At 43.2% G+C, this 25,008-nt stretch overlaps 1 protein-coding gene across 1 annotated transcript in view; it reads left to right on the top strand.

Moving 5' to 3' along the window:
• Positions 1 to 25,008, top strand: part of atf6 (activating transcription factor 6) — a 423,807-nt gene that overhangs the window by 157,563 nt on the left and 241,236 nt on the right. Inside the window, exons 11-12 of the mRNA XM_063063732.1 lie at positions 7,002 to 7,112; positions 12,141 to 12,240. Of these exons, the coding sequence (XP_062919802.1) occupies positions 7,002 to 7,112; positions 12,141 to 12,240 (211 nt within the window). The remainder of the gene's footprint in view (positions 1 to 7,001; positions 7,113 to 12,140; positions 12,241 to 25,008) is intronic.

The raw sequence follows: 25,008 nt of genomic DNA, 5'->3' as shown, positions 1-25,008 counted from the left end.
AAAAGGGGGAGGAGCACCAGAGGGAGGCGGTGGGCAGGCAGAGATGTAAGGTGCAAGAGGTAAAAGGGAATGGAGAAGGGAGGGGTCCGTTACCGGAAATTCGAGAAACCAATGTTCATGCCATCGGGTTGGAGGCGACCCAGACGGGATACAGGGTGTTGCACCTCCAGCATTTTGTGCGTGTTGTCTGGATTTCTTGCATCCGCAGATTTTCCCTTGTTTGTGGTTGGAAGAAAAAAAAATTGGTATCACAATCAGGACCAGAAGTTTGAGGTTTTGAAAAGCATGTTTGTAAGTACTCGTATAACTTAGTCAACATATGACCTATTTGAAATGTTTGACTTTTGACACTACTCTAAAGTGTCTTTGAGCAAGTTGGTCAGTTAATTTTAGCCAACGCTTCAGTGGTTCAACAAGATGGTGCTTTCTGAGGAACTCTTGTGAATCAATGCAGTCAGCACAACAATCAACTCTGAAGTTTTAGTATGCTGAAATCCATTGCAATCGTTTATCTTTTGCTACATCCATATCTCTTGGTCTCAGTACATTATTTATTACCGCAATAATTTTTCGTCGTTTGTTATTTTTTAAAGTATTGTTCCAGCCATCCCTGGTCCAACATGGAGCTTTGAAGGCATTGCAATTTTGTTGAAAATATGGTAAATAACATTGGAGGATTTAATTCAACAAATAAAACATGTTAGTTTATATGCATGACACAATTTTCCATTGTAATTAAACTGGCTCGGCCTTGGGAAGTGATCATTATCAAATGGCCCATCCCAACCTCTGGCCACATCTTAGTCATATGTACTTAGCATTTGTTTTCTCAGCTTTAAATCATTGAAAGAAAGGTTAGAAATTCCAATGACTAAAGTAAAGTTGGTGTAGCATTGTTTGTTTAACCAGTGACAGAATTGCAAGCATGAACATTTTTTTGGGCACAGTTAGCATTTGCTTAGCTTTGTCAACTGATTGTTAATTAGAATAAGTCATTTGCTGAATTGTTTTAAGAGATTTTCTGATAAAAATGTTGATGTGAGAAAATATTGCATTTGCTTTGTGTTTCTGTACATTTATCCTTTTGGGTGCAGTTTTGGCTTATTGTCCCTAGCCATCGAGCATATCTACAAGTAGAATAATGGTTTGCAGATGTTTGTTCTTATTGCATGATGATTTGGGAAAATAACAAGAAGCTTGTGCTGTAAGGACTGTGATGAAAGAGGGTTACAAAAGTACACATAGACTAAGATGTTAGCTGTCCTGAACTAGCACCAGTGGGATCAACAGTTGATCTGCCACCTGTCTTCAGGAGAGAGAGGTAAGTAAGACAATGGAGCAGCATTTGGAAATGTTAATGAAGAGATGAGAGAGTTTAACGGAAGGAGACACCGGTCTGAATATTGTCAAGACTGGCTCCTTTTGAACCCTGAACTGTTTGAAGTGTGATGGACAGGCGATACTCCAGCAGGGGGATAAAAAGGGGCAGGTTCGCTAAGAAACGACACACGACACCACGAGGTAATGAGACCCTGGAAGCGGTGTTCCCCCACAAGTCAGTGGGAGTGTTTGGAGGTGTGGTCGCGGAACCAGCAATAGACGCACAGGGTGGAAAGATACGGTCGGCGGGAACCTGGTGTGTGTCCGCCCTTGCCTGGGTGCCGGGTTCACCGCTGAAGAACGATCGTATCTGAAACGGAGGGGTCACAGTCGGTGACCTCAGAAGACATTACAAAGGGCTCGCCCGAAAGCTGACTGCGAGGAATATCGAAGGTCTGTTTGGAATCTGATTTGAATATTCATTCGTTCTCTCTCTCTCCCTCTCCAACGGCACGACAGCGATTACTGCGATCTGAACTAAACTGAACTCTGTCACTTGTGATTGAACATTTTACCCCTAGACTGCGATAGAGCTGATTGACCCTATTATCCTAGTTCTGTATACATGTGTGTTTATTCATTGCTAACCCGTTGCATTTATATCCTTACTATTAGAGTACTGTGTTGCTTATTTCCTTAATAAAACTTTCTTAGTTCCAGTAATCCAGACTCCAACTGAGTGGTCCATTTCTGCTGGTTTGGCAACCCAGTTAACGGGGTACGTAACATAAGTGGGGTTCTCGTCCAGGATTTTGAACGCTAAATTTGGGACGGGGTAAATTGATTGGGTTAAAATTCCCAAAAGAAGAAAAAGGCAAACAGCAGAAATGGAGATTGAGGAATTTCTAAAGGCGCTGACCTTGGAGGCATTAGAGGATGCCAGGAAAGCGGAATTGGCAGCTGTGGCCAAACGGTTGAATCTTGTTAAGGGGAAGTCGACAATGAGGAGAGAGGGGATATACAGAGCTATCGTAGAGCACTATATATCTAAAGGTGTGTTTCCCCAAGGGGAGCTGGAGGTGATATCTATTGGAAAACCTGGTGGAGACGCAGTACAGGTGCAGCTTGAAAAACTGAGTCTCGAGCACGAGTTCCGGGTACAGCAGCTAGAACACGAAGAGAAAAAGTTAGAATGGCAACGAGAAGAGAGAGAGAGAGGCAGTTGGAGTGAGAAGAGAGGCAGAGGGGAAGGGAATTCAAGCTGGAGAGGTTAAAGATGATGACAGAGCAGGGGCACATGCCGATCCAAGGTGGAGGGTTCAGGGCGACCCAGGAGGTTAGGCTGGTTCCCCCATTTGACGATACCGATGTGGATCGGTACTTTCTCCATTTCGAAAAAGTTGCTGCAAGTCAGGACTGGCCGAAGGATAAGTGGGCTGTTTTGCTTCAGAGTGTACTTAAAGGAAAGGCCCAACAAGCTTAATCGGCTTTGTCCGCGGAAGATGCCCAGAGGTATGAGGTGGTGAAAGAGGCCATCCTCAGGATTTATGAGTTGGTCCCGGAGGCATACTGGCAGAGGTTCCGGAATGCGAGGAAGCAGTGGGACCGCATGTATTTAGAGTTTGCCCGTGAGATGCAGACGTATTGTGAGCGTTGGTGCGCCTCGAAGGGGGTAGATGGGGATTATGACAGACTGCTACAGCTGATCCTGATTGAGCAGTTTAAAGGTTGTGTCCCTGAAGGTATGAGACCCTACCTAGATGAGAAAGAGGCAGCCACGTTAGCCACAACTGCTAAGTTAGCGGATGAGTACGCGTTGACGCATAAAATGAAGTTTGCCCCGAGTAAAGGCTACCAGAAGGGTAGTCAGGACGGCGGGGAGAGTCCGCCGGAAAAGTCAGGAAGTAAGCCGGGGACTAGTGAGAAGGATAAGGTAGACCAGGAGCAGTCTGGCAGGAAGTCTCCTGGGGTCGTATGTTATAATTGTGGGAAAGCCGGACACTTTGCGTCCAGGTGCTTTCCCAACTGGCTGTATTGAGTTGGTAAGCAAACTGCTAGGAGAAGAGAGGGCTAACAAAGTTCAGGAAAGGCGCGAGAGGTTTATCTCGGCCGGATTGGTGTCGATGAAGGAGGGGTTAAACCCAGTTCCAGTGCGGATCTGGAGAGACACGGGAGCGTGTCAGTCATTGATATTGAAGAGTGTGTTAGAGTTTAGTTCAGAGACCCAGACTGGGGAGGTCAGGGTCAAAGGCATTGGACAAGGGACTGAAGCAGTGCCTTTGCACCAGATACACCTACAAAGCGACTTGGTCTGTGGACCGGTCACGATAGGGGTGAGGCCCGAACTACCAATGAAAGGCGTGGAAGTCGTACTCGGTAATGACCTTGCTGGGGGAATTGTGTTCTCGACAGTGAGATTGACAGGTCAGCCTGCCAGCATTGAGGCCCCGCCCATGGACTCACAGGTTCATCCTGTTTGCGTAGTGACTCGCTGTATGTCCAGAGAGACTGCTGAGATGTTTCTACCAGCCTTGTACGAGGAGGGGGTAGAAAGTGAAAAGAAGGAGCGTAATGAAACAGGGGGAAGTGGGGAAATTAAGGTAGATTTATCATTAGAAAAGAAGGACTTTATACAGGCACAGGAGCGAGACGAGGAAACAGCTCTCTGTGAAACAGAATTAGGAAGGGAGCCAGTGAATTATGGTGTGAAGGGGGAGGTGCTAAGGAAGGAAGGGAGACCAAGTACCGCAGATGAGGAATGGGGGGTGGTGCAAAAGCGTTATGGGGATGAGATTTTTAACCTGGCCCACAAGGTACCCCTCGGTGGACATTTTGAAGTGCTGAAGGAAACAGTCGGCGAAGCCATGAGAGAGTTTTTCTGGCTGCACAGAAGGAAGGATGTTATTGATTTTTGCAGATGCGAACTGAGACGGTCACAGACTTTTGATATGCTAACAAACCTAGTCAGTGTTAGCGCGGAAATCAATGAACTAGGGTGCCACCTGATAAGGGGAAAAACCATTTTGAAAAGATGAGTATGGTACCGACCAGATGGGAGAAGGCTATTGTTTTGGCCAGCTTTGCTGATAAGATCTCTCCCTTGATCCCCGAACAAAGCGACCCTTTAGGAGAGTTAATTAAACGGCTCGCACACGCGTGTTTGATTGTCCCGAGGCGATGCAAAGAACTGGGACGTTGGGTGGTGTTTGTCACGCTAGGACAGCCTAGTGAGCAACAACCCTATAGAATGAGTAATTCAGTGACGAAAGGGCTAAAGAACACAAAGTGTATATTGGCGATGTAATACGGCTGTCTGAAGCCAGCTTGATAGTGAACCTTGAAAAAAATGAGTTCGGCCACACGAAGGTCACTTATCTGGGAATTGTGGTAACACAGGGGCAGCTGGCAGCGATGCAAGCTAAGGTGCGGGATATCTCTGACATCCCAACCCCGACAGACAAGAGGGCCCTCAGAAGGCTCTTGGAGATGGTGGGGTACTGTAGGAAGTTTTGCAAGAACTTTGCGGGTACTACCCCTCCCCCTCCTACTAAGCCCTTGCTAAAGAAAACTAAGTCGGGATGGGACGACCCTTGTTATTGTGGTCCGGGACGAAACCCAATGAGAGGTTACACTGGTCGCAATTCTCAGTGTCTTCGGCCACAATGAAGTCTGCTAAGTTGGAGCCTGGTTTGAGAGGGTTATTAAAAATTACACATATAAAAGGAACGAAAAATGTGATTGCTGACTGTTTGTCAAGGTGTTGACAACTTAAAATTCTCTGTATTAGCCAAATAGCTGATGAAGATGTATATTTGTGTGTATCTAAATATATATTCATGCTTATAATTTTTACCCCGGTAAAAATCCTTAAAGGGGAGAGGTGTGACGAAAGAGGGTTACAAAAGTACACATAGACTAAGATGTTAACTGCCCTGTGCTGGCACCAGTGGGATCAGCAGTTGATCTGCCACCTGTCTTCAGGAGAAAGAGAGATAAGGAAGACAATGGAGCAGCATTTGGAAATGTTAATGAAGAGACGAGAGAGTTTAACGGAAGGAGACACTGGTCTGAATATTGTCAAGACCAGCTCCTTTTGAACCCTGAACTGTTTGAAGTGTGATGGACAGGCGATACCCCAGCAGGGGGATAAAAAGGGGCAGGTTCGCTAAGACACGACACACGACACCACGAGGTAACGAGACCCTGGAAGCGGTGTGCCCCCACAAGTCGGTGGGAGTTTTTTTGGAGGTGTGGTCGCGGGGCCAGCCATAGATGCACAGGGTGGAAAGATACGGTCGGCGGGAACCTGGTGTGTGTCTGCCCTTGCCTGGGTGCCGGGTTCACCGCTGAAGAACGATCGTATCTGAAACGGAGGGGTCACAGTCGGTGACCTCAGAAGACATTACAAAGGGCTCGCCCGAAAGCTGACTGCGAGGAATATCGAAGGTCTGTTTGGAATCTGATTTGAATATTCATTCGTTCTCTCTCTCTCCCTCTCCAACGGCACGACGGCGATTACTGCGAACTGAACTAAACTGAACTCTGTCACTTGTGATTGAACATTTTACCCCTAGACTGCGATAGAGCTGATTGACCCTATTATCCTAGTTATGTGTACATGTCTGTTTATTCATTGCTAACCTGTTTCATTTATATCCTTGCTATTAGAGTACTGTGTTGCTTATTTCTTTAATAAAACTTTCTTAGTTCCAGTAATCCAGACTCCAACTGAGTGGTCCATTTCTGCTGGTTTGGCAACCCAGTTACGGGGTACGTAACAGGACAATGAACTGCACCACAGTTCCCAAGATTAGCCAGCAACCTTCTCTTATCCCAATTAAAAGAGGTGTAGTTTTTTCACTGAAAATTTGTTCATGCCAGTTATTTTAAATTTGACTGCCTTCTTTATTTCATTTCTTACTTTTCCATGGTCAATTCTGCTGTAGCTCATTTGCTGAACATTGGGTATCATTTGACTCATTGTTCTGTTGTTTGTTCAACTTCAATAGATTTCTTCTTGGTAAACACTTCAGCTCCTTGGTATTTGAATATTGTGTTGTCAAGGATTATATCCATTGGTCAGAACTTGCAATTTTTTTTCCTAATGTCAGGAGAGTAAATGACATTGCCAGCATGAGGCCACCTTTGACTTGATAAGATAGGTAAATTTGAGTTATTTAGTTGGTACAACATTATTTAAAGCAAACATTTTACCGTATTGATCCTTGTATTAAAAAGAGGTTTCATACTTAAAGTTGATTTGTCTGCCAGTGATAAGAATTGGTTGTTTCTGGTCTCCTTCCGAAATCTGAAGATTGCCATAATAGAATGCCAGGTTTTGTTCATCAGGGGGAGGAGGAGCACAAAGCACACTCGGGATGTAGTCTGTTATGAGAAGAGGTGCAATATGTCATAGAACATGCTAGAAATTGTAAAATGGCATTGAGCATTATTTGGTTCTGAACCAAGTAGAATTTTGTTTTAATGGAAAGAGAAAATATACACTGAAGGTGCATGTATTTGCTTTTGCAACTGAAATATCACAGTAATGATCCAAGCTTTCAGTTGTATCCTCTGATTATTTTTATTTACATTCATTGAGGGCAATAGGACCAGTTCTGCAGATATTAGTATTTTTTTCGGGAAAGCAAAGCTAAAAAATCAAACCATGTTTCTTTCAGAAATGGAATTTCATTTTCGGAAAAGAAGGATCTAATGGTGGTAAAGAAGGAGCCTCTTCTCTTTGTCCAACAAGCATGTCAACCTCAAGTCAATAAGACTGAGTCACTTCGGTGAGTAATAAATGCTATAGTCTGGAAACCATCAACAGTTCTTTATTCATTTAAGTTCTCTAAATACTAATTGGTTCTTTATTTGAGGAGTTAGCTTTCTGGCTTAAGGATATGAATTGAATGTTTCTGTAAATGTTAATCATACCCAGGGCCGGATTTAGTGGGGCCAGAGCCCCTGGGATGGAGGCCCTGATGGGCCTTTGCCGACACCGTAAAATGCTGCTGTACCAAGCAAAAAAAGGCAAGAACAAGAGCAAAGGTCGTACTCAAAACTGTTCTTTCAGTTCTGTATCTTTTCTTCTGCTGTCAGACGCTAGTGTAATGTAGGTCAGTATTGTTTTCCTGTGGTATTCGCTATTTTCATGCCCTCCTAGGCGCTCAGCGGCGTGTTTCCAGTTGCTAAGTTTTGAACGTGGACTGACAGTTAACATCACTGAAGATGGGGCATGCAAAACAAAACACACAGCTGCTGGAAGAGGAATATAAGTATATGTACTCACCGTTTACGAGCTTGCATTTGAAGTGAAGGGTCTCGGCCTGAAACGTCGACTGCGCCTCTTCCTACAGATGCTGCCTGGCCTGCTGCGTTCACCAGCAACTTTGATGTGTGTTGTCTGCTGTTTGTATACTTGTTCCGAAACTTTGATATCCACATCCTTATTCTGGCGGGACTCCGGCCCTTTCATAGCCCAGTATGCTCGGACTGAATCATCCAACGTTCTTTTCCCCAGTGAGCAGGATCAGTGATGTAAGGATCCTCAGTAGCGGTAACGTTAACATTAATGGCAGCTCGACTTGGTTGTTCAGAAGCCTTTGTAGTCGGGAATCCCAAAGTCATGCTCTCTGCCTCTTCAACGTTAGAGGCAGGACGGTGGTCCTGTGCTAATGCTGGTGCTAGCGCTAGCTGTTAAACAAGTCTCCATTTGTTCACCAGTCTCAGACTGTGTGACAAGAGTGATGGTACTGCTGCATCATCAAGAACAGGTTTAAGAATTCCTGTCAATTTCAATGTCTTTTTTAATGCATCTTTCTCATGGTCCTCTTTTTCTTGTTTCTTTTTTCTTTTCTGTGCTCCACTCTCGTAATTTTTTTTGTCCGCCATGATGATAGCTACCTATTTTGGGCCCTTCTGCAGCTCTGGCCTCTGGGCTGCAGCCCATCCTAGCCCTACCTAAAGTCCGGTCCTGATTATACCCATCAATTAAATCAGTAGTTCTGCATACTGAATATTTCGAAGAACTTCCTTTGAGTGAAAGCTTTGAAAATAGTGTTCTTCCAAAGAATTTTAAGAAGTTGCTCTGGGTGTGGTTTTAAATTGTCCCTTTACAGACTGAGTAGAATGGTTAGTGTCAATGTTTTCCTTTTGTGGTGGTATGAGCCTGTGTTGAAGAGAGAGGTGATTGTTGGCAATGCTACTAATGGTGAGAGCCGAAATTTCAAAAGACAAAATACGTTTGCTTTCACATTTTGAGCCCAGATTTGGTAGGGAGTAATTCTTTTCAAACCTTTAAACACCTGAGCCTGATGGAATAGATTTTGGGAAAAAAAAAGCAGTGTTGCTAAAGGACGGGTAGATATTGTATCCAATTTCAGACCAGTAAAGCAGTAAAAATTTTACAGTTGCCTGGAGCAAGGCGGAGGTTTGCTGACTGAGTTTGCTTTTGTACTTGCCTTGGAAGTGCAATCCGTTCATAAAGTGGTCCATTCCTTTGTACAAATGGACAAATGAAAGAAAAATTACTCCCTGTGCTGAGAAAACTGATTGAAACATTTAAGGCCTGCTTACTGTGTCTGACTCTCTGGACAACTGTGTTCTCTCTGGACAGGAATGCAAGCTGAAGTCAGTTTAGCCCACCCAGTTTGTAAATGGCTTTCACAGGACATTAAAATGTATACTGTTGCCAAGTGTTGTCTGAATAAAAATACATTTAAGTGGGAGCTTAACATATTGAATCTCCAGCTCACGGAATGGTGGCACTTTAAACATTAAAGCACTTGACTCATTTGCAGATGGTGAAATACTGGAACAGTTAGCATATTTGACTTCTGTATTTTTTATTTTCTTTCCTCCTTTTCAGCATGACAACAAAGCAAACTTGTACTTACATAACGACTTCAACGTATTAAGTTGTTTGAAGTCACACACTCACAGAGACAACCTATAATGTGGTAGATGGTTTGTCTTTAATTACATTGATCAGCTGTTACATGGACAAGAAAAGGAAATAAAAATGGTAATTAGATTTGTTTATTTATAAGAAGGAATGGACAATAACAATGGACAACATAGCCTCACAGGCTCCAAATTAACAAAATAACTTAACAAGAGAAAATTTGCAGATGCTCAGAATCTGAACAACACATACAAAATGCTGCAGGAGCTCAGCAGGCCAGGCAGCATCAAGGAAAAGAGTACAGTCAATGTTTTGGGCTGAAACCCTTCGGTAGGACTGGAGAAAAATGTTGAGTAGGTTTAAAAGCTCAGGGGAGGGGAGAGAGAAACACGAGGTGATAGGTGATAGGAGCTGGAAATCCAAGCAACATACATAAGCTGCTGGAGGAACTCAGCAGGCCAGGCAGCATCTATGGAAAAAAAATACAGTCAGTGTTTTGGGCCGAAACCCTTTGGACTCTCCAGCATTTTGTGTGTGTTGCTGAAGAGTTCGGAGTTCGGAAGAGATAGAAGGCCATGGAAGAAAAGAAAGTGTGGAGGAGCACCAGTGGGAGGCAGTGGGCAGGCAAGGAGATAAAGTAATAGAGGGAAAAAGGGATGGGAAATGGTGAAGGGGGGAGGTGGGGGGCATTATCAGAAGTTTGAGAAATCGATATTCATGCCATCAGGTTGGAGGTTACCCAAACAGAATATAAGATGTTGTCCAACTTAAGTTCAGCCTCATCACAATAGTAGAAGAGGCCATGGATGGACGTATTGGAATGGGAATGGGAAATGGAATTACAATGGGTGGCCGCTGGGAGATCCCACTTTTTCTGATGGGAATTTTATTATTTTGTTATTTAATAAAATAACTTTCCATCCCCTCCATACAGCAGATCATTATTTTCTATTCCTCAGTTATGAAACAGAATCTGTTGTCAAGTCAGATTAAAAGATTTTAGGGCTGATGACAAAATTGGATCAAATGGGTTTATTTTACAGAGCAAAAAGGAAAGTGGCAGTGAGCCAGAGCAGCTTAAAGAGAGAATTCCAGAGCTTTTGTGGTAGCTGAAGGCAACTCCACAAAAGATGGAGAAATTGAGTTCAGGAAAGGTCAGAAGGCTAGTATTTCCCATATATTTTTGTGTTCAGTGGAATGGAGATGTAGATACATGGCCATGGAGGAACTGAAAACAAAAAAAGGAGGATTTTTGTGTGGAGGCTGTGTTTAACTGAGAACCAACATAGCTCATTCAGCATTATGAGTGACTTCGAGAGTTTGGACAGGGCTAGTGGATTCTTAGTTGATGTCAATTTTGAGAATAGCAGAAGGAAGGAACTTGGCTCACTTTATTTTGAGTAATTGTGGCTCTCAGATGAACAAAACTGAACTGATAAAGGTGATGGCTTGCAGCTCATTGTAAAATGCTTATTATTTCAGAACATAAGAGGAGTTTATATGACAGAAACGCTCATATTGTTTAGGAGGTTTGAGCTCTAAATAATTGGCTCCATTTGTGCACTAACATTTACTACAAGTAAACATTTTTTTTATGGAGTTTAACAGGAATTTATTCTAATTTGCCAAAAGGAAGTATTTCCTTTGCATAGTTAGTCCACTCCTGTGGTGCCTGCTCTATCACTTCATGTTTTTGAAATGGAAACATCTGGGGAAAATTTGGGACCATTAATCATGATCAAGTTTTGACCATTGGAGTTAATATAAATTCACATTGAACGTAGATTTTAGCAACCATGGAGGACCATCCAGTCAGTTCCTTCAGCACCTGCACACTGCAGAATTGAAGTATGTATTGGAGATTGGATGAGAAATGTGTCCGATGCCCTCTGCGTCATTGAACTCACCATGATGTCTTATGGTTACTCAGGAGTATACTGGGCTGTGCAGCTTGATACTATTCTGCCCACTGTACTTCATTCATTTCAATACATTCAGTAACCTTCATTAAGTCAAGTGGACTTTATTATCAAATGTACATGTATTCCAGTTGCAGTTAAAAAGTTACTGGTAGAGCATCTTAGGCATATAGCATTAGAGATACAACATTTACAAGAAAAGCATAAATGAGGTATCAATTATGCAACATTATGCAATAAAGAACATAATTAGATCAAAGAAAAAAGTAGCACTGTGTTCATTTAAAAAGTCAGATGAAACTGTTGATATTTTATATTTTAGTTCATAGGAATGTTTTTTAAAAATTACGTAAGTTTAATGTGGTTTTAAGTGAATATTATTCTATTGTTTTTTTATTTCTATTTTGCAACTGTTTCTAAATGTCTCTGAACAACAAAAGCAGTGGCAAAGAGCTTCTGACACCGCGAGTTGTTGTAGGCCAACAGTGGGCAGGCCCTTACTTTCTGCAGCCTGTGGGGTAGTTACTGCCCACGGACATTGTAATAGTATCATATCAGTGTGGTGATCACAATGTCAGTGCAAGTGTTCCCACAAGAGGCAAACACTAGGCACAGGCAGGGTGCAGGGTGAAGGGTGATACAGACCATTAATTCAGCTGTAGCATATTTTTCTGCCTAGGAATATGTCAACACAACTTAACTATAAATCTCCAAGAATGCTATTGATGTATTAAAAGTGATTTATTATTGTAAGCAATATGTACCTTGGCACAGAGAACTGAAAATTTGTGTAATAAAAATTACCAGTCACAATCTCTCCAACTGATTATATGTTGTCATGTAAATTTATATTTGTATTGCGTTCATCATCATTTAATAATATTCCCACAAGCACTTTGATTGTCCAGACATAAAGTGAGGAATATCCAAATCAGTGCTGCAGTGACGATGAAACTGTTCTTGATTAAACACTTTTCTCCATTTTGCTGCCACAGGCTTGCTGATGAACTTCGTGGGTGGGTCCATCGACATGAAGTAGTCAGAGACAAGTTGAGGAAAGGATATAAGATGCTTCATAAGTTGAAGACTGTACCGGTATGTACTTTTTAGAGGAAAAAATGCTTTATATCATGTCAGTGAAAAACAAGTAAAAAGTCCAATAATAAATTAAGTCTTAAATATGCTGGAATATTTGGATAAGATAAGTGCAGTAGGCTTTGAGTGAGAACTTCAGGAGTTCAGTAAACAGTATGATACAATGGAGCCAAAAAAAAACTGTTTCTAGATTGTTACAAAAGGATCAGATTATGACTCCAGTTGGCATAAAAAATTAAAACTCCTGTTACATTTTTGTTTCTTTTCTAGGCCTTTTGCTCAAAGTATCATCATTTCTGCTAAAGTTGTCATTAGTTGTCAGGAGGCACAGTCTCAGAATCCAAGAATGTCCCTTCAAAACAGACATGAGGAGGAATATATTTAGCTCGAGAGTGGTGAATCTGTGGAATTCGTTGCCACAGTTGGCTGGATAGGTTCTTGATTTGTAAGGCCATTACAGGTTATGGGGAGAAGGTAGAAGAATGGAGTTGAGAGGGATAATAAATCAGCTATGATTGAATGTTAGAGCAGACTCTTATGGTCTTAGGAGTCTCTGTCCATTCCATTCTATTGTGCATGTCCACTGATCCTGATGTATAGATCAGTTTCAGATAAATGATCAGAAAATCTTTGAGTAAATTTTCTTAACGGCTAGATTCTTAGGATCTGAGGGCAACTATGTCAGGTGGAGCTGGGGAGAAATTTGTTCATGGTGGTACATATTTGGACTTCTTAACCATAGAAGTTAGTGAATCTCAGCCATCAAGTGTTCAGAAGACTGATGCCAATGGATTTCTAAATGCCTGAAAAGTTGAATGTTGGAATCAGTAGCAGAAGTAAATTGTGTACAAGAATCAACCTTGATTTCATTGGATAGTGAAGCACAATTGAGGGTTTATATAGGGTACACATGCTGAAGTGTTTCATATGGATCAGTAGGTTCATAGGTTCGCGGATCCCACCAAGTTTGGTGGAGTTGTGGACAGTGTAAAAGATTGACAAAGAATACAGCGGAATATAGATCAGTTGCAGATATGGGCAGAGGAATGGCAGATGGAGTTTAACCCAGATAAATGTGTTACACTTTGGTAGGGCAAATGCAAGGAGACAGTACGCTGTTACAGGCAAGTTCATCGCTCCATGAAAGTGGCTACACAGGTTGATGGAGTGCGATTGTGAGAGGCTGGACAAACTTTGGTTGTTTTCTTTCGAGCGGCAGAGGCTGAGGGGAGATCAGATAAGAGCTTTATAAGATTATGAGAGACCTAGATAGAGTATCTGTTTCCCAGGACAGGAATGTCTAATACCAGAGGGCTTGCATTGAAGGTGAGAGTGGTGGGTTCAAAAGGTTTGTGATGGGTACGTTTTTTTTAACTCTGAGAGTGGTGAATGTCTGGTATGGTGGTACAGTCTTTTGAGAGACGTTTAGATAGGCACATAGGGAAGATGGAGAGATATGGACGTGGTGCAGTTGGAGGGAGTAGTTTTTGGGGTTTTTGATTTACTTTTTAGCTAGTTTGGCACAACATTGTAGGCCAAAGGGCCTGTTCCCATGCTCTACTGTTCTATGTTTTATGTACTCTGATCTTGTGTCTCAGCAGGATTCCTTTTTCCCATTTTGGAACATGATAACTGTCAACTTGAATGGCTTTATAAACCAAGAAAATATTTTAATAAATGTGAAATAGACAGAATTCTTTTAGAGTACATATCTGAACAACCTTTTCAAAGAAAAATATAAGTTCCCTTTCCCTTTCTTTAAATTATGGCTTCTGACGGATCACGAATGACTTTTAAATTAGCCTTGGTGTTGCATCATTATCAAATTTGTGTCACTTGAAATAACGTTGAATTTAGAAGGTGGATTGTAATACTTGAGTACATAAGAGTGGATGTGCTTGCATTGAATTCAAGATCCTTCAGAAAGGTTTGATGATTGATGTATGATTGATCACTGATTACTGTAAATTAAATGATTACATATGCTGCTACTGTGAGTGCTGAATTGAAATGAAAGGCAATATTCCAAATGCTGAATTTGGACACATTTCTTATAAGTGGGATATACAGAGTAGCTAATTAGTCAGCTTAAGTTGACAGGGTGTTGAGCAGGGGTGTTCTGTAGTGTGTGACACATTCTGATGGATACAGGTGTCCCCCGCTTTTCAAACGTTTGCTGTACGAAACCTCACTGTTACGAAAGACCTACATTAGTTATCTGTTTTCGCAAACAGAATGTGTTTTCACTATTACGAAAAAGGCAGCGCGCGAAGAAAAGCGCGCGCCCCGAGCTGCCGCTCTTCCCTGGATTAGGAACTGCATTCTCACCGGCATTGCTTAAACACGTGCCTGTGAACAGCCATTAGCAAGATGAGTTCTAAGGTATTGGAAAAGCCTGAAAGAGCTGGTAAGGGTGTTACACTTCGCGTAAAACTAGACATAATTAAACGTTTCGATCATGGTGAACAAAGTAAGGACAAAGTGAGTTTGGCTTGTGGAAGTTGACGAAGATGATGTTTAAGAGGTTTTGGCATCCCATGACCAAGAACTGATAGATAAAGAGCTGATGCAATTGGAAGAGGAAAGGATTACAATTGAAACCGAATGCAGTAGCGAATGGACAGAAAGTGAAGTTGTCCAGGAACTGAACGTGAAGCAACTGCGTGAGATTTTCGCTGCAATGATAAAGTAGGACTTTAATTTTGAAAGGGTACGTCGGTTTAGGGCATATTTGCAAGCTGGTTTGAGTGCTTACAAAGAACTGTATGATAGAAAAATGCGTGAGGCTCAGCAGTCAAGCATACTGTTGTTTTTCAAGCCTTCCACATCAGCCACAGCAGACGACCAACCTTGACCTTCGACAACGAGGCAGGCAGACATAGAAGAAGATGACCTGCCTGCCCTAATGGAAACAGGCGACGAGATGACACCCCAGTGTCTCACCGCCCCAACCTCCGGGCCACAGACAGATACCGATTCGCCGAGAATGCAGCGGTAGCTGGGAGGCACACAGCACATCTTTAAGAAAAAAGCTGAAATAAACATGCTAAATAATTAGGTGCTGTCCGGCACTTAAATATTGGCCCAGATCAGAGGTGATTGCATTGCGGAGAATTCAGCGGTAGCCGGGAGACACACAGCATCGCCTCTGATCTGGGCTGACAATTACGTGCCGGGCAGCACCTATTTAATTAGCATGTTTATTTCGGCTTTTTTCTTAAAGATGTGCTGTGTGCCTCCCGGCTACTGCTGTACCCCTGAATGCTTCGCGGATTGGTATCAGTCGGCGGCCCGAGGGTGGGGGCCACTGCACCACCCCAACCTCTGATGACTCAGCCTAACACACCATCATCAGTGTGCTCGGCAAGTTGTCTTCCCAATTCCCGTGATACTACACTGTACATACATTATTTCTACTTTATATCGGCTCTGTATTTTTACGTGTTATTTGGTATGATTTGGCAGCTTCATAGCTTAAAGGTTACTGGAGAGAGTGTTTTTGCCAAGTGTGCTTGCGTGAGATTTTCGCTACGGTGGACGGTGCGGCAATAATTGTGGAAAAGTATTTCTATTTTATATAGGCTGTGTATTTATCATATCATTCCTGCTTTTACTATACGTTACTGTTATTTTAGGTCTTATCTGTTATTTGGCATGATTTGGTAGGTTATTTTTGGGTTTGCGAACGCTCACAAATTTTTCCCATAGAAATTAATGGTAATTGCTTCTTCGCTTTACGACATTCCGGCTTATGAACCGTTGCATGGGAATGCTCTACCTTCGGATGACGGGGAAACCTGTACTACTGATCAGTCAGTTTTGATCATCACACAGGCTGCTGAGTAAATTTATCAACAGCAACACAGCTTTCATGTATGCTTTTAAAATAGGCAACGCTTCAAATGAGCTACTCCATATGAAGAAATATTTGGAAAGTTGACCAGAAACTTGGACAAAAATGTAAATTTTAAAGAAAGTCTTGATGTGGAAAGAGAAATTAGAGGAGTTCAGGGAGAGAGTACAGGATGCAGCATTTGAATACGTCAATGCACAACAAGGAAAAATAGGATGAACACTTTTTGTGACACAAACCATTGACATAGTGGTGAGGTTCTCCTTGGTATCGTGAATAGATAGAAACCAGTACTCACGAAGGACAGCATGCAGATGAGAAGTAAGAGAGGGCCAAGCATAAATTCATTCAGAATACTATGAAGTAATGGGAAGAGGACACAATGCAAATGATTCTTTGGCCGGGTCTTGATACATAGAAATAGCTGGGTGATTTTTTTTCAAAAAAATAGTGGTGACATCTAGTTTGAAGATGGGGATGAAATTGTTTAATGGAGGTTTGGAACATATGTTTAGTAATCAGCAATTCAGTAATATCATTGAGAGATCAGAAGATGAATTTCATGGACTAAGTAGATGAGCATTGACTTGGGAGAGACCATTGTTAGGTTCAAACATAAGAACTGAAGTTGTGAACATACATGAAAACAGAATGAGGATAGAGATGGCCATCTCAGTGATTAGGACAATGGAGATGACAAGATTAGCGGCTGACCATTGTGGACAAAATTTGATCTCACAGTTACCATTGTGAATTCAAGATCAGTCTTCCAGAGAGTGAACTCACAGAACGGTATCCCTGTCTGTGTCCTTAAATCCTACACCAATCAATTGGTGGGGGTATTGCAGACATTTTTAACTTCTCCCTTAGTCTGAGGTTTCCACCAGCTTGAAGAAACCACAATCATCCCAGTAGCAAAGAAAAACAAGGTAACCCAGTGGCTCTGACATGCACCATCATGAAGTACTGGTCATTAGCATGCATTTAATTCCAGTTTTCCACACAACCTTAATCCACAGCAATTCACCTACCACCAAAAACAGGTCTATGGCAGATATCATCTCCCTGTCTCTACACTCACCACTGAGGCATACGGACAATAAAGACACCTGGTTAGAGTATTGTTTATTGACTGAAGCTCATCCTTCAATGCTTTAATTCTAAACAAATTCAGTGTCAAACTCTTAGATCTGGGGCTTAACACCTTCCTTTGCAACCGGATCTTTGATGCTGTGACCAGTAAGGATCAGCAGTAACACCTCTACATGATTATCCTCAATACTGATGCCCCGCCAGGTTGCGCCCTTAGCCTTCTACTCTGTATACACTCACAAATATGTGGCCAGATTCTGATCTAACTCCATCTATAAGTTTACAGATAATACCACTGCAGTGAGCTATATCTCAAATAGCAATAAGCCAACATACAGAAGGAGGTAGAGAGCCAAGTGACTTGGTTTCATGACAACAACGTTCCTCGCAATGTAAACAAAACAAAAGAGCTGGTTATTAGCTTCAGGAAGTGGGGCAGTGTTTGCATCAACGGTGCTGAGGTTGAAAGTGTTTAGAATTTCAAGTACGGGTTTCCCCCGCCATCCGAAGGTAGAGCGTTCCTATGAAACGGTTCATAAGCCGGAAGGTCGTAAAGCGAAGAAGCAATTACCATTTATTTATATGGGAAAAATTTGTGAGCATTCGCAGACCCAAAAATAACCTACCAAGTCATGCCAAATAACACATAAAACCTAAAATAACAGTAGCATATAGTAAAAGCAGGAATGATATGTGATAAATACCCAGCCTATATAAAGTAGAAATAGTTCCCTACAATCATTGCCTGCACTGTTCTCCGTAGCGAAAATCTCACGCAAGCGCTCTCAGCAGAAAATCTCACGCATGCGCTCTCGGCAAAAACACTCTCGAGTAACCTTTAAGCTATGAAGCTGCCAAATCATACCAAATAACACATAAAAATACACAGCCTATATAAAGTAGAAATAACGTACGTACTGTGTAATATCACTTACGGGAATCGGGAAGACTGAGCACACTGATGATGGTGTATTAGGCTGAGTGGTTGGAGGTTGGGGTGGTGCAGTGGCCCCCACCCTCCGGGCAGCGAACTGATACCGATCTGTGAAGCGTGCAGGGGTGCAGCGGTGGCCGGGAGACACCCAACATATCTTTAAGAAAAAAGCTGAAATAAACAAGCTAATTAATTAGGTGCTGCCCGGCACATAAATGTCAGCCCAGATCGGAGGCGATGCAATCGGCATAACGACAGTATGCTTGACTGCTGAGCCTCACGCATTTTTCTATCATACAGTTCTTTGTAAGGACTCAAACCATCTTGCAAATATGCCCTAAACCGATGTATCCTTCCAAAAATAAAGTCGTACTTTTCTGCAATTATTGCAGTGAAAATCTCTATCTCTCTCTATTTCTCTGTCTCTCTCTGTCTCTCTGTCTCTCTCTCTCTCTCTCTCTCACTCTCACTGTCGCACTCTCTCTTGCTCTCTCTCGCGCTCACTCTTGCGCTCTCTCGTTCTCAAAAAAATTGGTTTCCGAATGGGAATGTGAAGCAGAGTCGAAGCGGATATGTCCATACATGGCCTCCTCTACTGCCATGATGAGGCTAAACTCAGGTTGGAAGAGCAACACCTCATATACCGTCTGGGTAGTCTCCAGCCCCTTGGTATGAAAATGGAATTCTCCAACTTCCGGTAATTCCCTCCCCCTCCTGTCCCCTATCCCAGATCACTCTGCCCTTCTCCCAGCTGCCTATCACCTCCCTCATGGTTCTGCCTCCTTCTACTACCCATTGTGCTTTCCCCTATTCCTTCTTCACCTTTCCTGCCTAGCCCCTCCCTGCTTCCCCTTCCCCTCCCCCACTCCTTTATTTTTCCCCTTACTGGTTTTTCACCTGGCACCTACCAGCCTTCTCCTTCCCACCCTCCCCCTACCTTCTTTATAGCGTCTCTGCCTCTTCCCTCTTCAGTCCTGACGAAGGGTTCCGCCCGAAACGTTGACTGATCATTTCCACGGATGCTGCCCGACCTGCTGAGTTCCTCCAACGTGTTGTGAGTGTTGAAATGAAATACCTACAGCATAGCAGTAAAAATCTTAACCAGGGCATTACATACATCACCTGTTTTGATATCATGCACAAACTTACTAACAACACCTTGTACAGTTGCATCCAAATTGTTTACATAAATTCCAAGCAACATTGGTCCCAGGATGAAAGCCACTTGACACAGGCCTCCAGTCTGAGAAATGACCCTCAACAATCACTCTCTGCATCCTCCACTGAAGCAATTAGTACGAGTTTAATGTTTTTCAACCATACATGAACACAGCCTAATGAAACAGTGTTACTCCAGGGCCAAGGTGCAAAACACAGTACCAACAGTCACACACAGCATAAAGTATATATGGCATCAGTGTGGACATGGTGGAGCATTACAAATACCTGGGGATATGAATTGACAATAAACTGGACTGGTCAAAGAACACTGAGGCTGTCTACAAGAAGGGTCAGAGCCGTCTCTATTTTCTTGAGGAGACTGAGGTCCTTTAACATCCGTCGGACGATGCTGAGGATGTTCTACGAGTCTGTGGTGGTCAGTGCTATCATGTTTGCTGTTGTGTGCTGGGCAGCAGGTTGAGGGTAGCAGACACCAACAGGATCAACAAACTCATTGTGTAAGGCCAGTGATGTTGTGGGATGGAACTGGACTCTCTGACGGTGGTGTCTGAAAAGAAGATGCTGTCCAAGTTGCATGCCATCTTGGACAATGTCTCCCATCCACTACATAATGGACTGGTTGGGCACAGGAGTACATTCAGCCAGAGACTCTTTCCACCGAGATGTAACACAGAGCGTCATAGGAAGTCATTCCTGTCTGTGGCCATCAAACTTTACAACTCCTCCCTTGGAGGGTCAGACACCCTGAGCCAATAGGCTGGTCCTGGACTTATTTCCTGGCATAATTTACATATTACTATTTAATTATTTATGGTTTTATTACTATTTAATTATTTATGGTGCAACTGTAATGAAAACCAATTTCCCTTGGGATCAATAAAGTATGACTATGGTTATGACTATGACTATAAGCTAGTAGACATATGAGATATCAGTAAAATGCAGTCACACAAATTATAGTCCTGAATCCACGAATGGTGCAGCAGTCTGCAGTCAAACACAATACAGCTTGTCTTCCTCCGAGCGAATATGGGGGGTGAGGAAGGGAAGGTGGGGGGCAGCACCGACTCCAGCGTGGACACCATGCCGCACCGCCTCCAGTGAAACGCGCTGACTCTAATGCCTTTCTCCTGGCCGGATGTAAACAGGCAACATGGTGGCTTTAGGCTTGGCCCTCACTATGACTGAAGCCATCTATCTCCTTTCTGCCCCTGCTGCACACCAATAAAGCACTGAATTAGATTTGCAGCATTCCACATTAACAATGTCCAACAGGGTCTTGCAATCAAAAGAAAAGCAAGTAAGGCAATCACTTGCTTTTAGACTGTGCACAATTCCTCTGATTCCTTTCTGGCGCAGGTAGCAACATGCTCAACACCAAGTCCAGCTCCTTCAGTCTCCCCACCAACAAATGACGCGCTGATGGGTCTAAACTCTCCCTGGATCCTTTGTAATCTATCTTTATAGACTCACCTGCACTTGTAAATATTCTTGCTAAAGCCCATACAGACAACTGTCACTGCCTTACCCTCATTTACCTTCTTGGTTACTTCCAAGAGATTAGTCAGACATAACTTCCCACACAATAAGCTGTGTTGAGAGTCTCAAATTTGACCCTGTCTCTCCAAATTTGGTAGATCTCATGCTTTAAAATTCCTTCCAGCATTTGCTGATGTCAGACCAATTGGTCGGTAGTTCCCTGACTTGTTTTTGGTTGATACCCTTGTTAAGCAATGATACCAAATTAGCCATTCTCCAGTCCTGTGAGTCCTCACCTGTGGCTGGAGGTGAAGTAAAAATCTCTGCAAGGGCCTCAAGAATTTCTTTTTTAGCTTTCTACAAGGTCCAGGAATACACTAGGTTAGGCTCTGATAACTTATCCACTTAATGCCCTTTAGGGTGACCAGCACTTCCTCCCTACTGGTTTGTAGTCTAACATAATACCACTTATTTCCCCAAATTCCATTGTTGTTTTCTCCCCAGTAAAAACGGAAGTGAAATAGAAACATAGAAAACCTACAGCATAATACAGGCCCTTCAGCCCACAAAGCTTTGCCGAACATGTCCTTACCTTAGAAATTACCTAGGGTTACCCATAGCCCTCTATTTTTCTGAGCTCCATGTGCCTGCCCAGAAGTCTCTTAAAAGACCCTATCGTATCTGCCTCCACCACTGTCGCCGGCAGCCCATTCCACGCACTCACCACTCTCTGCACAAAAAACATACCTCTGACATCTCCTCTGTACCTACTTCCAACCACCTTAAAACTGTACCCTCTCATGCTAGCCATTCCAGTCCTGGGGAAAAGCCTCTGACTATCCACACGATTAATGCCTCTCATCATCTTATACACCTCTGTCTGGTCACCTCTCATCCTCTGTTGCTTCAAGGAAAAAAGGCCGCATTCACTCAACCTATTCTCATAAGGCATGCTCCCCAGTCCTCTTCCTAGAGATGCTGCCTGGCTGCAGCAACTTTTATGTGTGTTGCTTGAACATCCTTGTAAATATTCTCTGCACCCTTTGTATGTGTATGGTTTCCACATCCTTCCTATAGTGAGGCGACCAGAACTGAGCACAGTACTCCATTAAAAATCTCACCAGTTTCATTTGGCTCTGCAGACAGACTGCCATGCTGATCTTAAGATGATCCATGCACTCCCTCAACACCCTTTTACTCTTAATGTACCTAAAGGCGCTTAGGTGAATGTGCTTTGAATGCAACCTTGAAAATGAGTTGCAGACGGGAAGCCTAGGCTTCATTGAGTCTACAGCCTTATTGGTTCTTTGTGTCTGGACTGATACTTAAGTTAAATAGTTAACCATCTATTGATGGATCTATGTTGTGGTTATTAACAACTCTTCTAACCATAGTATCATGACCCATCAGGTCAGGACTGAAGGGAGTCTGCATTAGCTGCAGACTAGTGCAAAAAAACAGCTCGAGGAACTCAGCTGGTCAGGCAGCACCTATGTGTCCTGATGCAGGGTCTCTCAATCCAAACTGCTGACATTTACTCACCCGCCCCCCCACCCTTTGATACTGCTTGACCCGGTAAGCTGTTTTAGCAGTTTGTTCTTAGCTCAGAGTGAGTGTATGACCCAGCTATTTTTGTGGATTCAGATCTTGCACAACATTAAGGACAGCTTGTCCAACCTTCCCATGATTCCAACTGAAGAGCTACTTTGCCAGAGAAACCACCAAGGATAGAAGTCATTTGACATGATGTCTGAGAGTTGAACATTGTGAAGAAGATTTTGGTGAATTTTTATGCTACCTTCGTCTAAGTTGAGGATTTTTCAGCTGGTTGAGTCAATGTCAGCAAAGTGTGAAATGATGAGGTAGAACAAAACCAGGTCTTAGTTGATGTTAAGTTCCACAAGATGGACTCAGATGTAGGCAATAATAGGTGCTATGCCTGATGGGGTGATATTGTTCAGGTATTTTCCAGTTTTTCTGTTAAGATCACATTGGTAATGTAGTAATCTCTCAGTAAAACAAGCTCTGTTGTAACAAGCAACACACATAAAAAAATGCTGGTGAATGCAGCAGGCCAGGCAGCATCTATAGGAAGAGGTACAGTCGACGTTTCAGGCCGAGACCCTTCGTCAGGACTAACTGAAAGATGAGATAGTAAGAGATTTGAAAGTGGGAGGGGGAGGGGAGATCTGAAATGATAGGAGAAGACACGAGGGGGAGGGATGGAGATAAGAGCTGGAAAGTTGATTGGCAAAAGAGATATCAGGCTGAAGAAGGGAGAGGATCATGGGATGGGAGGCCTAGGGAGAAAGAAAAGGAGCGGGGAAGCCCAGAGGATGGGCAAGGAGTTATAGTGAGAGGGAAAGAGGGAGAAAAAAGAGACATAAAAAGGGAAAAGAAAAGAAAATAAGAATAATAAATAAATAAGGGACGGGGTATGAAGGGAGGGTGGGGCATTTTCTTCGCAGTTGAACGGGCCACGACTGTGCAAGCGCGTGTAAGTTGGACTGTGAGGCAGCGGGAGTGTTTAAAAGAGAGCAGATTAACGGAGTGGGCGACGCAGTAGAGGGAGACAGAGTAGGAAGGCTTTGGCTCCTGAGGCTTCGGCGAGCAGAGGCTAAGGAAGAGCTTCACTCCAAGTGAGGTAAGGTTGGGTAAGTTCCTTTAATAAATCTAGTTACCTAAGGAGTAGGTAATGGAGGCAGCAGTTAGGGCAGTTGAGTGCTCCATTTGCAGGATGTGGGAGGTCAGGGCGAGCACAATTGTCCCTGATGACTACACCTCTAAAAGGTGCATCCAGCTGCAGTTCTTGACAAACCGAGTTAGGGAACTGGAGCTGGAGCTGGATGAACCTCAGATCATTTGTGAGGCAGAGGCAGAAATAGAGAGGCGTTACAGGGAGATAGTCACCCCTAAGAGTCAGGAGACAGGTAGCTGGGTGACTGTCAGGAGAGGGAAGGGGAAGAGACAGAATGAGCAGAGCACCTCTGTGGCCGTTCCCACCAATAATAAGTACATTGTTTTAGATACTGTTGATGGTGACGACCTACCAGGGATAAGTTGCAGTGGTTGCGTCTCTGGCACCGAGATGGGATCCTCAACTCAGAAGGGAAGGAGGGAAAAGAGGAGAGCAGTAGTGATAGGAGATTTGGTAGTTCGAGGGATAGATAAGAGGTTCTGTGGAAAAGATCGAGAATCCCGGATGGTCTGTTGCATCCCTGGTGTCAAGGTCCGTGGTATCTCTGATCAAGTTCTTGGTATTCTCAAGAGGGAGGGTGAGCAGCCGGATGTCGTGGTCCATGTAAGGACCAATGACGTGGGTAGGAAGAGTGAGGAGGTCCTGAAAGGTGAGTTTAGGGAGTTAGGTGCCAAGTTAAAGGACAGGACCTCCAGGATAGGGTTAGGGTCAGGATTGCTACCAGTGCCACATGCAAGCATGTTTAGAAATAGTAGGATAGCGCAGATCAACACTTGGCTGAAGACATGGTGCAGGAGGGAGGGCTTCAGATTTATAGATAATTGGGCAGTTTTCCAGGGAAGGTGGGACCTGTTCCGGCGGGACGGTCTACATCTGAACTGGATGGGGACAAATATTCTTGAAGGTAGGTTTGCTAGAGAGGCTTCGGTGGAATTAAACTAGATACGATGGGGGAGGGGAACCAGAGTGTTGGAACAGATGTAGGGAAGAAGGAAGAAAAAGAAAATAGTAAAGTTGTTTGCACCATGAGTGATAACCAGAGAGTAAGAGGTGGAAAATTTCTTAAATGCATTTATTTTAATGCTAGGAGCATTATAAGGAAGGTGGATGGGCTGAAAGCATGGATTGATACCTGGAAATATGATGTGGTAGCTATTAGTGAAACATGGTTACAGGAGGGGTGTGATTGGCAACTAAGTATTCCTGGATTTAATTGTTTCAGGTATGATAGAATCAGAGGGACAAGAGGGGAAGGTGTTGCATTGCTTGTCAGAGAAAATATTACAGCGGTGCTCTGGCAGGATAGATAAGAGGGCTCGTCTAGGGAGGCTATTTGGGTGGAATTGAGGAATGGGAAAAGTGTAGTGACATTTATAGAGGTACATTATAGACCACCAAATGGAGAGCGAGAATTGGAGGAGCAAATTTGTAAGGAGATAGCAGATATTTGTAGTAAGCACAATGTTGTGATTGTGGGAGGTTTTAATTTTCCACACATAGACTGGGAAGCCCATACTGTAAAAGGGCTGG

This window comes from Mobula hypostoma, chromosome 12 (assembly GCF_963921235.1).
Source record: "Mobula hypostoma chromosome 12, sMobHyp1.1, whole genome shotgun sequence".
Taxonomy (NCBI): Eukaryota; Metazoa; Chordata; class Chondrichthyes; order Myliobatiformes; family Myliobatidae; genus Mobula; species Mobula hypostoma.
Note: the sequence above shows the minus strand (reverse complement) of the source record. Positions and strands in the feature narration are given on the sequence as shown.